The following is a 14,747-nucleotide window of genomic DNA, read 5'->3' on the forward strand; positions in this document are numbered from 1 at the left end:
CGCTTTCTGGGGGTGATTAGGTCAGGGGGGTAGAGCCTTCCTGATTGAGTTTAGTATCCTTATACTATGTGTAAAAGAGCCCCAGTGAGCAACCTTGCCTCGTTCTCCATGGGAGGATGAAACAAGGTGACATCTATGAGAAAGTAGGCCCTCACCACACACCAAATCTGCCTGAGCCTTGACCTTGGACTTCCCAGCCTCCAGAACTGTGAGAAATAACTACATTTACTGTACATGAGCCACCCAGTCTATGCTATTTTGTTATGGCAGCCTGAATGGATGAATATAGTTTGTCATAAAAGAAGAATCAACTTTTTAGAAACAAAATTGTTAAAAAAAAAAAAAAAAAAAAAGGAGAGGGTATCATGATTTATACATTACCTGGACCTTTTATGCTCCAAATGAAAATTCAAAACTGAAACCTCCCGGATATTCCAGAAACCAAAATTCTTCCTTTGATTACCTTTAAGGTCAAAGATCTGAGTTCACTTTTACCACCCCACCCTGACATCTCCCTGGAAACCCACAGCTACTGAGTACTGATCTTGGTACCCTTCAGTCTGGAGACAGCATCACGGTCTTCAAGCCAGGCCAACAGAGGCATCAGTGCAGGGAGCTGGCACACGAGCAGAACTCCACTGCTATCTAGCTTAGTCTATCGCTCCATTTATTGGTTCTCTGGTTCCAGGCTGTTATTTCTTGCCTTGGGCTAAGCAAGTGAGCAAGGATTGTATAAATGTGGCAAAAGTCAGGAGCTGGAAAGGGCCGAAATGAAAAATAAAATTTTCCTGAAAGTTGCTTTCGTTTTCTCAGGTGCTCTTTCATCCATGTGGCTCTTTTTCTTACTTCCTCAGACCTCATCTCCATTCTCACTTTATCAGGAGCCTTCTCCAACAACAATAAATAAATGGTATTCTGTTCCCACCCAGAGCCTGTTATTTTCTTTTAATGGTTTACTGTTTTTTCATGGCATTATTCATCACTTGACATTATATCTCAATCTATCTGTTTACTGCTATTTCTACACTGGTATGTAAATCCCTTGAGGGCATGTAAGTTTCTGAATCACAACTGTATTGCCAGCATTTCTGTTGGTGCACCTCACGTCAGGTGATGTATAAATATTTATTCATGCATAAATAAAAAAAAAAAAGAACTACAGTTCTTTCCAGGAAACTCATAAGTGTAAGTCACTGATTGCAAAGGTGTTTGCACGACACATTGCAAAAGCAATATGATTTCTAGAATTAAGAATTCAGAATAATGAGGAGCACAGTCTCTTGTTAATGAATACACATACTAAACCATAGCTTCTAATTCAATAGAAATATCTTTTTTTACCGTCAGAGTGATAGCTATTGAGATTACATAATGTCAGACATGACATGCAATAATCAAATTCTAATTCAAAATGAGAAATTCATAAACAAAAACAAAGATCTATGAAGTACTCATATCTAATAGGAAACAAAAAGTCAGACAGAAGCCTGTTTTAATATGGGGACTTTAATATCACAATGTTAAAAATGCGGCAGTAAATAGAACTGCACTACTTTAAAGCCTTTTGGATAAAAGAATATCTTTCTCAGAAGGACCTTTAGTAGAGATACTTCTCAGAACACTTGCCTTTAACAAAGCATCTACATATATGTTGTGCTGTGACATGATTTCCTTTACATCCCATTTCACATTAGCCATCAGGAGCAGCATCTGTTCATAATCAATGGCTTTACCAGCTACAATCCAGTAAATTGGTTTGCGTAGTTCACTGGCAGTTGAAACCGTCTGAAATAAATTTCACAGAAATGAGAACAGCTACTTTCTAAAAGTATCATATTTATAAAGAACACTTTGCCCTGAAAATAAAATACTATACATTTGAAGATTTAAATTACAAAAATATTTTAACGTGAGGGCAAAGGCTTTACTCAAAACACAATTTTGAGACACTCAGTAAACTCGAGGCATTGACACTCCAACTGTAAGAGAACGAGAAGTTTTCATGGGGACTAGCAAATGTGTCTCAAACTCTTCCCACTCTCTCCATTTCCACTCCCAATGTTCCACCTCAGGAACAGGATTCCATCCTCTCACCGGCAATACTCCGGCAGCCTTCTGGCAGGGCTGCCTATCTTTAGGTTTGCTGTCTACAGCCCACTCTCCACAGCACCCCCCGGAGAATGCCTCAAAAAAGCGCACATCTGACCATGCCGCATACCTGCTTCAAACCCTCCAGTAGCTCACCGGAGCCCTCGGAATAAAGTCCACCTCCCACCCGAGGGCACATTATAGGATGTGACTCCTGCTTACCCTCCAGAGACCTCGCTCACCACCAGCCCTCCCGCTGCCCAGCCGGACAAGCTGAGCTCTCAGCTGCCCACGTGCACTGTGTTCTCTCTCACCTCACAGACGCCCTTCCCTGTCTGGAATCTAGCCCCCACGCACCTTCTCTGCCTGGCTGGTCTGGGATGAACATGACTTCCTCCAGTCTTTCCAGACAACCTTCTCCCAACCACAGCCCCTCTCATCCTCCAGTCTGGGTTAAACGTCCTGTCACTGCTCTTTCCCCATTCTGTGGCAATTGTCATACTTTAGTCTCACCGGACTAAAAGTTAATGAGGTGCTTGATAAGTGTGTATTTAATGCAGGAATTCATAAGTGAATAAGTGAATATTCTATCCAGCTCTCCTGGGGGTTGGAGACTGATCTCTAGTTAAAAAAATAAAACCTTAAATAATCTATGACAGTCCCATTTGGCTCACAGTTAAAATGACATACAAGACCATCTCTGACCTGAGAATAAAACTGCTGAAGAAAGGGCTTTTTAACTGCAGGCATCACAGCATCCAGATGTGGCTGAAGAAACTCAAATTGCTCAGCCAAGAATACCCTAAACAGAATAAATAATTCACTGTGTAAACAAACTTTGTCCAGAATTTAGAGCCTGTTTCCATATAAGTAATCTCTTAAGATCTCTGAGTGCATTAACATTAACAATTAAAATGATTTTCCACTTTAGTAAACTATCTTGTACCACCACTTGACACGCTCTCATGCAATCTGCACCATGATTAGGGCTGAGTTTATCACTGAATGGAAGTTGAGGTGAAAGAAGAGTAACTTCACAGGAGCTAATCAGATTACGAAAAACGTAAGTTATGCTTTGCATGTGAGATGTGCACAGATAACACAACAGATCGAAAAAATTGATATAACAGTATTTTTTAAGGATTTCTTTTAAAGATCCCATTCTATTATATACAAGACTCTAAAAGTCACAGTTCAGTATCTACCCTTTTCAGAAGTAAGTTCACAACATCCACAGCATACAATCTGTACCTTGGCTGAGGCTTATGAACAAACCACAGGTGTGGGAATGGGAGTCCTTTGGCTGGTGACTGAGCCTGACTATGGCCTGCAGATGTGCAGCAGCTGGGCACTGTTTTTCTCTTTTTGTCATGTATGCAAACACTCTTAAGTTATCTTAGACTTCAATTTATGGAGGATGTTATATACTTCAATTTTTTTTAATACGTTTAAAGATTTACAAAGGTCAGGAAGCATTCTTGCTGATGTCAAGGGTCAACTATATTTAGCTGACAATGCAACTATAGTTTCTCTAGAATCATAAGTTATCAATAGAAAAATAGAAAGTGACTGATAATCTATGTTAGAATATACTTCTCAGAAATACATAAGGGCTATTCAGAAGTGGTAGATGTATATAGCTATAATAGAAGTCTAACTATGTAATACTTACTTCTATAACCTTTCTTACATACGTAATGACAAAGCAACTGTACTTAACAACTTACAAGGACTCCGTGGCTACCACTCTCTCCGCTAACCCATACAATGTATCGCCAGATGTCAAAACCACTAGGTGACTGAGGTGTGGGCTCGGTACCTTCTCCTTTCTTTCTTCTGCTGCTGTGAGTGTGGCAGTAGGATCGGCTGAAACATCCTAAAAACGCAACACACACATACACAATCTGGAACAGCAAATCTAACTGTAAAAAACCATATGATTTTGATAAAATTAGAACTATAAATAAAATACTCTTAGGCATATAGCAACTACATTTAATTTTGGTTCTTTTCCCCCGTGCTTTTATGATTTGTAACTATGAGAACTTTCCTTTTGATACTAAGTGAACATAATTCTATATATTATCCAACTCTTTATGCTACCATCTGTGTATGACCTAAAGTCTGCCAACATGAGAAATCTCTACGAACCGAGAGATGTTTTACGTAGACAATATTGAGACGCCCCTCAAGAACTTGTAAATGAGATCGTCCCTTGAGAATCAAGCTGGTAAAATCCAAAATTATGGTGTGATTAACCATTTCACACCCGACCTTATCAAGATAACCTCGGTACAATCTCAAGAAGGCAGGACTAGAATGAAACAGAACCAATGGTACTGTATATGTCTAGGGACAGATTACTGATAAAGATAGTCAATGAGAACAAAGGAAAGGGATGCCCAGAGAGCAACACGTGCGGGGCCCCTAAGCACCCTCTACGAGAGAACCACTGATTCAAATACACAGTCACACAGTCAGCAGGAGTGTGGTCAGAAAAACTCATCAGACTTTAAATCTCTTCAGTTTTATTTTTATCCAAGCCATGCTCACTAGTAATTTACCTTTCCAGGGATTCTGATGCCAGGCAAGCAGTGCCTTGGATATGACTTATGCACAATCTTGTACTCCAAAGATTTATTTCATATTATAAACACAGAATGAGCGTTGAGGATATGCTCACCCAGCTTCCCCTCAATACACAGCTAGAAGCTCTTATGTTTTGCTGAGCTCTTAGTAAACAGTAAAAAATAAAACAAAACAAAATAAACAAACAAAACCCCAAAAAACATTTGAACTCACTGGCACGCTGGCTATCTTTTTTAGGGAGGGTGTGTGTCTCGAGGAGCTCTTAGGCTAAAGGGGTGCTAAACTGGCTACTTGGAGTAGCTGACAGGGCACCAGAAGACTGCCAGCTCACTCACTCCAAATATTTCAATAAAGACACACTTAGGTAAACAGCTTCCCTTTGTAAAGCAAACGTGAAAGAATGCTGTTTAGCATACTGACATGTCATACCACTGGCTTAAAGGGTTATTACATTCAGTATCAGAGAAAAGGAGTTTTAATCACTGTTTTGGTGGGAAGGGCGGGAAAGAAATCAAGGTAATGACATCATAATCACACTAGGGAAAAAACAACTCCGTGATAGCATGGTTCTCAATAAATGAATCCTAACGCTACTGACGTTATAATTTCAAAGTCACTTCGCTGTATAAGGCCATGAAGAATTTTAACAACCGAATATATTTATAGTAACGATTACCTTGGATTAGAAATGGACATCATAATTTTAGTTTAAGTACAAGGTTTTCCAGTACTGATATGCCATCAACTCCACTCATTACATTGTGAAAAACATTTCCAGAAGAGAAATTTACAAACAGAAGAAACTAACAGAATAAATGCTATATGCGCATTACACAATAGCTCCTGGCGCTAAAGTGCTGTTATGTCTTAAGCTTACCTGAATATAGGTCAACAGTTAACCTGCTCAGTCCTTCAGCAGAAAGTTTTAAAATTTTGATTGAATGGGAGACCGATAGAGCTAGAAGAAATGCTAAACGTTCTCTAATACAACCCCTGCAGTTCACATAATACTGTCAGTGTGGAAAACACTCCATGGGTATCTCCATTATGGAGTTTAATGTTGAGGACCTTGGAGGAGGCAGATAGTACAACTACATATTTAAATACAAATGTAAGTAACAGCTTTAAAAGACCCTCAAAGAAAATTCTACTACAAAAATTAGATGTGAAAGTATATAAAATGTAAATCTAGATTACTTTTCAAAGCAACTCTATAGTTAGAAATCTCAACCATTTTCCTTATGAATAAAAGAGATACCAAATGCATCAGTACTCTGGGAGTATAATTTACTTTTATAAATTTAGCAAAAAAGAAACAAAAATGATAAAACCTTTCAAGTTAGAAAATGGTTTCATTCTTTAGTTTATTTCCTGTCTTCTAAAGATCGTGTCTCTCCTCAATTTCTAATTACTCAATTAGAAGGTTGTTTTGGGAATAACTCCTTCCACTAGGGACAATCAGGGTCCTAGAACCACGTAAGTTATCTCACGTTGCATCTCCACTATTTATTTCCCTTTACTAAAAAGGAAATAACCCTACTACAAAAAAAATTTCACAAGATCAGATACTGTCCCGTGACAGTTGGTTGCCTGTGCTATTAATTCTGGTGGTTATTTAATAAACCACTTTAGGAACCTTGAAATCATTCATGACTTCCTTCCCTCCTCACCTGCTACATCCTATCAATAACTAAAATACGTCTAAACAAACACCACTCTTGTTTGTTCCTTTCCGATGTCACTGCATAGTCAGGCCCTAGACCTCTCAGCAGTCTTCAGCACAGGTAGGCTTCTTCATGAGGAGAAACCTAGAGTTCTATATGCAGTCTCCTTCTAAGCATCAAACACTCCTGATTTTAAAATAAATATAACTAAATCCAATAAAATGTAATTGGATTAAACTAAATCCAATAAAAACTTGCTGAAAATACTATACAAACTCAAACAGGTCAAGGTACCAGGAATGACTTTTTATTTTATTTTATTTTTTTTGGACAGGATCTTTCTCTTATCACCCCAGGGACAGTGCCTTGGCATCAGCCTAAATCACAGCAACCTCAAACTCCTCAGCTCAAGAAACCCTCCTGCCTCAGTCTCCTGAGTAGCTGGAATATATGACACTACAGGCTCATGCCACTATGCCTGGATAATTTTTCTACTCTTATGGTAGAGAAAGGGCACTGCTCTTGTTCAGGCTGGTGTCAAACTCTTGACCCTAAGCAATCCTCCTGCTTCAGCCTCCCAGAGTGCTAGGACCACAGGTAGGAGCCATGGAGCCCGGCCAAATACCATCTGCTTACGACAGCAGAGTTACTTTTGAATTTCATTCTTTTACATATTATGATTAGATATCTCCATATATAAAACATTTATAAAACTAAGAGTTTCTTTGGATTTAGATACTACTAGTTAATTTAGGCTAGAACAGGGAGGTGATGCTAGGAGATGATGGAAGGCAAAGGGAGGAACACTTTTGTTCCCAGTTAACACTGGTGTAATAGGCATAAAAATTTAGCCTGTTTAACAGCTAAAGTTCTCTGTTTACATTTCGGGAAATACACTTGAAGAAAGCAAGAGAATCACAAAAATGTCTGACTGACATAAATACATGGTATGTGCTTCCTTTGCATTTAAATGGAAAAGCTCCTAAACTGGGTCAGTGTTTTAGTTTATACCATTACAGGAAATAAAGGATATAAATTTTAATGACTTTGAGAAATGAAATTTTATCAATCTTTACTCTCACAGAGACAATCACATTCTTTTAGTCTTTCTTGACACTATTTTACTACTATAGAGAGAATTCTTACTTGGGAACTTTTCTGGACAAATTCAAAATAAGCTTTTATTATCAAAAATTTTAAGTTCGCCAAAGGTCTTACAGCAAACAATTTAGTTAGTATCACCAAATGGGTAAGTAAATTCACATTTCTGGTGCTGTTATGACCTATACCAGCATTATTTCCTACTTTTCCTCCACTAGACCACTTTTTAAAGACTTTAATATGTCAAACAAATTTTGTTAGGTTATGTTGAATTTACATGAAAAAAATGGTATTAGGTGGCATTTTAGACTACAACGGTTTCATTTTGCCTTTTACATAAAAATTAGAAGACAAATATAAAAAATGATCAAAAAAGTGTTTATTAAATTTTTAATTGACATATAGAGGGCGGCGCCTGTGGCTCAGTCGGTAAGGCGCCGGCCCCATATACCGAGGGTGGTGGGTTCAAACCCGGCCCTGGCTGAACTGCAACCAAAAAATAGCGGGGCGTTGTGGCAGGCGCCTGTAGTCCCAGCTACTCGGGAGGCTGAGGCAAGAGAATCGCTTAAGCCCAGGAGTTGGAGGTTGCTGTGAGCTGTGTGAGGCCACGGCACTCTACCGAGGGCCATAAAGTGAGACTCTGTCTCTACAAAAAAAAAAAAAAAAGACATATTAGAAGAAAAATAAAGAAAATATTACTTCCATCTAGTTGGCTTCAGATTGATTCAGGCTATAAATTATTTTAATAGCCAAAAAAAATATTGACTAGCAAGAAATCAATTAATGTTCTCTGCCAATGTAGACGCAAATTAATGAAAGAAAAAACTATATTGGCTTAAACAAACCTGGGATCCAGGTCTAGTAAATGACAAATATATTTTCTAAAACAATAAACCAATGCTTATCAGTTTAAGTAATAATAATTCAACATTTAAACAAGGAAAATTTCAGGAAACTTCTACTGTATTGCACGAACGCTTATCCTCCAGAGGAATAAGGACACTGGAGAGACCCTCCCAAAGGGCGATGCTCCTTACAAACTCAAGGAAGAATGATTGTGTGCACAGTCTTCTCGTCCAGAGTACAGTCCTCTGATTTAAGAGATGGTAAGAATAAGGATTTAAAGAAAGCCTATCTCTAAAAGATAAGGTGCAAAAGGAGAAAAAAACCCCACATATCTATCTATTCACTTACTGGGGGAGAGAAGTTGTAGTTGTTTTTTTTTTTAAAGATACATCCCTAAGTTTGCCGACTATACTAGTCTAGGAAAAAACTTAACCAATGATCATAGACGTCAGGCAGATGCTGTAACGTTATTAATAAGTAGATGGGTAGAACCTGTCTCAAAGAACAGCTAATTTGGTTTCATTACTTACTTGGTCACACTATGTGTATTTTATTAAGCACCATGTGGCAAGACCTGAGGAGTAAATGCAGGTCTTAGGGTCACATCTGGAACTGTGGTTTGACAGCCATACCCAGTAACTAGCAGATGGCAGGGAAATGCCAGAGTGAATGATTCTAGTGGTGAATTTTTATCCACCAACATTGAGACTTTCATCTACAAATGGGAAAAATTATGATCTGGCGAATAAGATCTGATAGTCAAGTGGTCAAAGGTTGTAAGTCTATACTAAGCATCAAACAAAGAGAGTCAAAACTGAAACTGAAACAGAAAAAAACTGAAAAACTGAAACAGAAAACTGCCAATGGGTTTGAAAGCAAATGGATTTTACAAATAAAGACAAAAAAAAAAAGAAAAAGAAAAAAAGAGGCTTGCCTCTGAAAATGAAGAACAAGATTAAATGAATCTCAAAGCAAAGAAACAAGCCCGGTTAAGTTAAGAAACATGAAACCCAGGGATTGGAGGATTGGAGTTTATTCATCTACTCTGTGAGCATTTATGGAAGAAATGCTCTATGCCAAGGTAAGAACTATGAATGAACTATCTTTTTAAATGTGGTAGGTAAGAAGGCTTCTGAATGATAAGGGACCACCCGAACAGTGCTCCTCGGAGGTATCAGCACACACCTCTCCCACTTCCTCACATTTCTGTTCAAAGCTCCCCAACCTCCCACCCTCTGCTTCATTTCCATCTTCATACTCATCAGGATCTGACACTGTATTACACATTTGTTTATTTATCTCTCTGTTCCAATAAAACACAAGTTCCAAGAACACAGGAAGCATCTCTTCTGTGCACTGATGAATTCCCATGCCTGGCATATAATAATTGTTTCAATAATCTTTAACAGGATGAATGATTTAATGGCTTTATAAAAACTTCAATAAAAGGATCAAGCACATAATATAGAGCTTATGAAAAAGAGGAAAGCGACTGCTTGTTTGAGGTAGGCTGAAGGAATAAAGGAAAATTTAGACAAGCCTAGGCTCCATGTAGATGCACAGAAACATTCTGAACAACATAAACTTCTGGCTACAGTGACCAACCACAAGAAAAACTTTTCTTCTTATTTTAAACGCTTATGTTAGTTTAAACTCTACAGTAGGTTAGCTGGGTGTTGCTACCTATGTTTTTAAAAGACACATTTCATCATGTGATGTAACAGTCAAGAACCAAGACACCATACTACATAGCAACCTAAACCTCAACTTTCTCTTTGAATTTCAAGGCCATTTACAAAATGGTCCCAAACACTCTCTGTAATCTAACTCTTCAGCCTATACTAGTGCCCCGGTCACATGCTCTGCCAAGCTTTGGGCCGGGTCTTCTCCCACCTCAAGGTCCTCATTCAGCCTCTGTATCTTAATTTCACTACTGTTCTTTTTTCTCTTTCCCACTAATGCCATGCCTGGTCTTTGAAATCTAGCATAAGTCTCACTTTCTCCTTCAGTCTTTCTCTGACATCAAATTTCCACATATACCTTTCTCCTTTTTTAACTTGTGTTACACATGTAGCTAATATAATATTCTTTTACATATACCAGTTTTTCTCTGACCAGACTGTATGTAAGTTCCATTTTACTTCCTCTATGCACTTAGTGTAATACTAAGGACACAGGTACTCAATATAGATACAGACACAAGTTTACATGTAGTTGATTCGAAGGCTAATTTCTATTTTAGATAACACCAAATAATTGATCCCCATTCACTACTTACCAGATCAATAAGACTTTCTTGTATTCTATTTAGAGTTGTTCTTAGTCGACTACTACTAAGGCCAAGTCCTGTCGATTCCAACTAAAAAAGAAAAAAGAAAGGCTTGCCACATTGCTGTGGAGATAATCTTGCAAATGCTGTATCTTCAAAAGAGTTTTAATTCAGATACTTAAGACTTCAGAGGGTTTCCAAATTGTGTTTTAAAATTCCCACATTATAAAGTGAAGAAGTCAAACCTGGGCTCTCAAGGGAACCAGAGAACATTTATTTACCTGTGCATTTACAGGTCACACTAACAACTACCGATTTTATGAGTTATTAGGAAAGAGTTCACTAGAATTTCCTTCCAACAAGTTATTTTTATCATAGTTATAAAAACTGAGATTTTAGACATTGAAAGATTGTAAACGCTCGTGTATTAAAGGTACACTGTGTTGTATTTGTGTAGAAGCATAAAAATATAAAGTGTTGCTAATTTATTTTCCTTACACAAATTAGAGATAGCCTAAATCCTCACTGAAAAATCAATGAAATTTTCTGTTAGCCTTAGCAAATAGTTCACAGTACAGGATTCTATGCACAACATTTTTATAAATGCCAAAGCATTTATAAAAAACTTCACAAAAGAGTGTAAATGAGAAGGGTGACTTAACTGTGAAGGCATGAAAAGCAGTTAACTCCTTGTATGATGATTTAATTGATGAAAATTATTTTAATTTAGACGTTATGATAAAATACAGGCATTTTTTAAAAAGTTAAAATGTTCTCTATGAACCAGTAAATTTAAAACAGTATTTACTAATGGTAAACTATAAAATATGTAGTATCATTAATGCATTCACAGAAATTATGTATGACTACACATGTATACATACACACACAAGCACGCACACACATTTACTGTTGCTGTTCTCCTGAGATACAACAATGAGAAATTCATAGGCGTTGGAAAGCCTCAAGCTACACTTGGTGTGTGATGCCACTGTGTGATAAAACATGTTCTAGTTTTTTATGCTCATTTGATAACATACTATGTTTTCTTTAAGTTTTCTAAAACCTTCATTAATTCACTTTTCCTCTATTTTCATACGGTATTTTTATATATAAATTAAATCCAGCCATTTTAAGTATACAGTTTGAAGAATTTTGGAAATTGTATACAATCTTGCAATCAGCAGCACAATTGAGATAAGAAAAGTTTAATTTGCACTTCTTTTTCTAGTTTCTCAAGGTGGAAATTTAGATCACTTGAGACTTTCTTTTCTCCTATTGGCATTTAAATAAAACAAGATATTTCCCTCTAGGCACTGATTTGGCTGCATCCCACAACTTTTTGTATGTTGTATCTTCATTTAGCTCAAAATATTTTCTAATTTCTCTTGTGATTTTCTTCTTTGATCCAATCATTATTCAGAAGTGTGCTGTTTAATTTCTAAGCAATTTTCCTAGTTATCTTATTGATTTCTAATTTAACTGCAATGCCATCAGACAATATGTTTTATATTATTTCAATCTTTTTAATTTTATTAGAATGTATTTATTGGTCCAGAACATGGTCTATCCTGATAAATGTACCACCTGCACTTGAAAGAACACTTACCTTGATTTTGTTAGGTATGCGGTCTAATATACAGCAATTAAGTCAAGGTGGTCTCTGTTCAGATCACTTTTCTCTGACTATGCTGCAGTCAGATGTCACTCATAAACAAGGTTCACAGATTAGTTAGAGACATGGGTAGACTGAATTTGGGCATCCCCTCTCTCACTCTTTTCCTTCTGAGCTTCCCTGCACTCTCTGCAGTGTCTATTTTTCTGGCTTCCCAGTCCATAAAGACTGCAGGTTTCCCCATGCTTGCTTCCACTTATAAGCTGTGTGGACTGCTAAAAGCCAAGGGCGTGAACTTTATTTTTATAGCTTCCCTTTCCCCCACCTGCAGACTAGCATGAACTCCCCACCAGAGTCTACTGGCTTCCTTTGTTTACTCCTCAGTATATTCAAATAGTTGCTTTTTATATAACAAGCAGATTTCATAGCTGTTTTTCTGCAGAGAACATCATTCAGTAAGGTCTTAGTGACTGTGGAAGTTAAATCATTTCTGAAAAGCTTAGATACTAAATTACAGACTCTCTATAAAGAGTGCTTTTTTTTTTTTTTGGTTTTTGGCCGGGGCTAGGTTTGAACCCACCACCTCCGGCATATGGGACCAGCGCCCTTCTCCTTGAGCCACAGGCGCCGCCCTCTATAAAGAGTTTTATTAATGAAAGGTAACCTTAAGTAAAGCTTAGCAATGGTTGTCAAGTAACAACCCTCATAAGATCTGCCTGGATAACAAATAATTAACAACATTGATCCATCTGCCATAAGCATCTACTATGTGCTTTCTACTGTGTTAAGGTAAGCTATGAGATGGTCTTCACAAAAGAATGTGAACAGAAAAGACCAAGGAAAACATAACTGAAGAGGTGAATAATGAAAAGCTGGAGGCAAGGCAGGATAAAGTAATCATTTAAATAACATTATTGTAATAGGATTAGATATAAAATAGAGCATGACGCAGTTGGTTATAACCAGTTCAGTGATGAGCAGGAGCTTCTGGAAGAACTAGTATCAACAGGAGGAATCCTTTAGACTAAGGCATACATTGTATATCCCCCCAGTCAATGATTTCCAGAACCCAGAATTCCTGAGAAAAAGATGCATATTTTTCCATAAGGAGAATCCATATAAATTCACATACACAAGCCCCTTTCTTCTGAAAGAGAAGCAGGTGCAATCATATACCCTGTTTTCCCCATTCAACTTACTACCTGATTCCCCTTCCCCTGAGACTCAACAGCTAATAGGACACTGTGGAGTATTTATCTTTAAGAATATGGAAATTTCTAGGATTTCTAATGGGCTTGAATAGCTTTTTCTCTCAGAAAATCAAAAGCTATCTCTTCAATATTATATGCATGCATATAACTGTACTAAACTTTGTAACTAACTGCACTTTGCTAACTTTCTCAGGTTCTAGTGAACTCCATCGTGCCATTTATTTATTTACACATTTTCTTGTTCCAAAAGGAACTCAAAAGTAGCTAATTAAGAAGAATATAACTTCGCAAGTTAAAAAAAAAAACATTGAAGGTATATAAAAATTAAACAAAGCAAAATATATGTATAAAAGGTGAAGGGCTAATTAGTACAAATTTTTACAGAAAACCCCTTTCAAAGAGATTCAAAGTCTTTGCTATAGTGTTTCCCTCAGTTTTGCAGAATTGAAAACAGTAGTATCTGAATTATAAGTTATTCTATTTGAAGATATATTTTTAACATTCACACTGTGGCTAAAAGCTAGTATTAAATATAATCTAATAATAGAAAAAGTCTTTCTTAAAAAGTATAAAAGACTAAGAAATGTTGTATTTACTCACATACACTCATATACACTTTTTGTTTTTTTTTTGAGACAGAGCCTCAAGCTGTCGCCCTGGGTAGAATGCCAGGGTATCACAGCTCACAGCAACCTCCAACTCCTGGACTTAAGCGATTCTCTTGCCTCAGCCTCTCAAGTAGCTGGGACTACAGGTGCCCACCACAACGCCCAGCTATTTTTTTGGTTGTAGTTGTCATTGTTGTTTGGCAGGCCCAGGCTGGTTTCGAACCTGCCAGCTCTGGTACATGGTTGGCACCTTAGCCACTTGAGCTATAGGAGCGGAGCCCCATATGCACATTTTATATTGGTTCATATACTACAGACTGCTTCTAATGCAACATATGAGTAGACCTCCAGATTAAGTAAAGAAAACTTTGCAACTGATAGCTAATAGTTTCAATACAATTTAAATAGTTTTTTTTTTTTTTTTATTGTTGGGGATTCATTGAGGGTACAATAAGCCAGGTTACACTGATTGCAATTGTTAGGTAAAGTCCCTCTTGCAATCAATTGAATTGCAATACAAAATATCAGACCAATTTTTTCTTTAAAACATAGCAGATCTTTAACAAAATATGTAACAAATTTTTTTAATTTAATTTTTTTTTAACAAACATAACCAAATGTATTTTATATTATTTTATTATTTATTTAATTTTTTTTTTTTCTGTTTTTGGCCGGGTTTGAACCTGCCACCTCTGGTATATGGGGCCGGCACCCTACTCCTTGAGCCACAGGCGCCACCCCTGTAACGTAATTTAT

The 14,747-nt window shown here is 37.2% G+C and overlaps 1 protein-coding gene across 2 annotated transcripts in view; it reads right to left on the bottom strand.

The window, feature by feature from the left end:
• VPS50 (VPS50 subunit of EARP/GARPII complex) overlaps window positions 1-14,747 on the bottom strand; it is a 133,538-nt gene that overhangs the window by 15,396 nt on the left and 103,395 nt on the right. For both annotated transcript variants that reach the window (XM_053609233.1, XM_053609234.1), the window contains 4 exons: window positions 10,567-10,647; window positions 3,816-3,964; window positions 2,794-2,890; window positions 1,627-1,785 (listed from right to left, as the gene is read on the bottom strand). In XM_053609233.1, the coding sequence (XP_053465208.1) occupies window positions 1,627-1,785; window positions 2,794-2,890; window positions 3,816-3,964; window positions 10,567-10,647 (486 nt within the window). The remainder of the gene's footprint in view (window positions 1-1,626; window positions 1,786-2,793; window positions 2,891-3,815; window positions 3,965-10,566; window positions 10,648-14,747) is intronic.

The sequence above is a fragment of the Nycticebus coucang genome, chromosome 11 (genome assembly GCF_027406575.1).
Source record: "Nycticebus coucang isolate mNycCou1 chromosome 11, mNycCou1.pri, whole genome shotgun sequence".
NCBI lineage: Eukaryota > Metazoa > Chordata > Mammalia > Primates > Lorisidae > Nycticebus > Nycticebus coucang.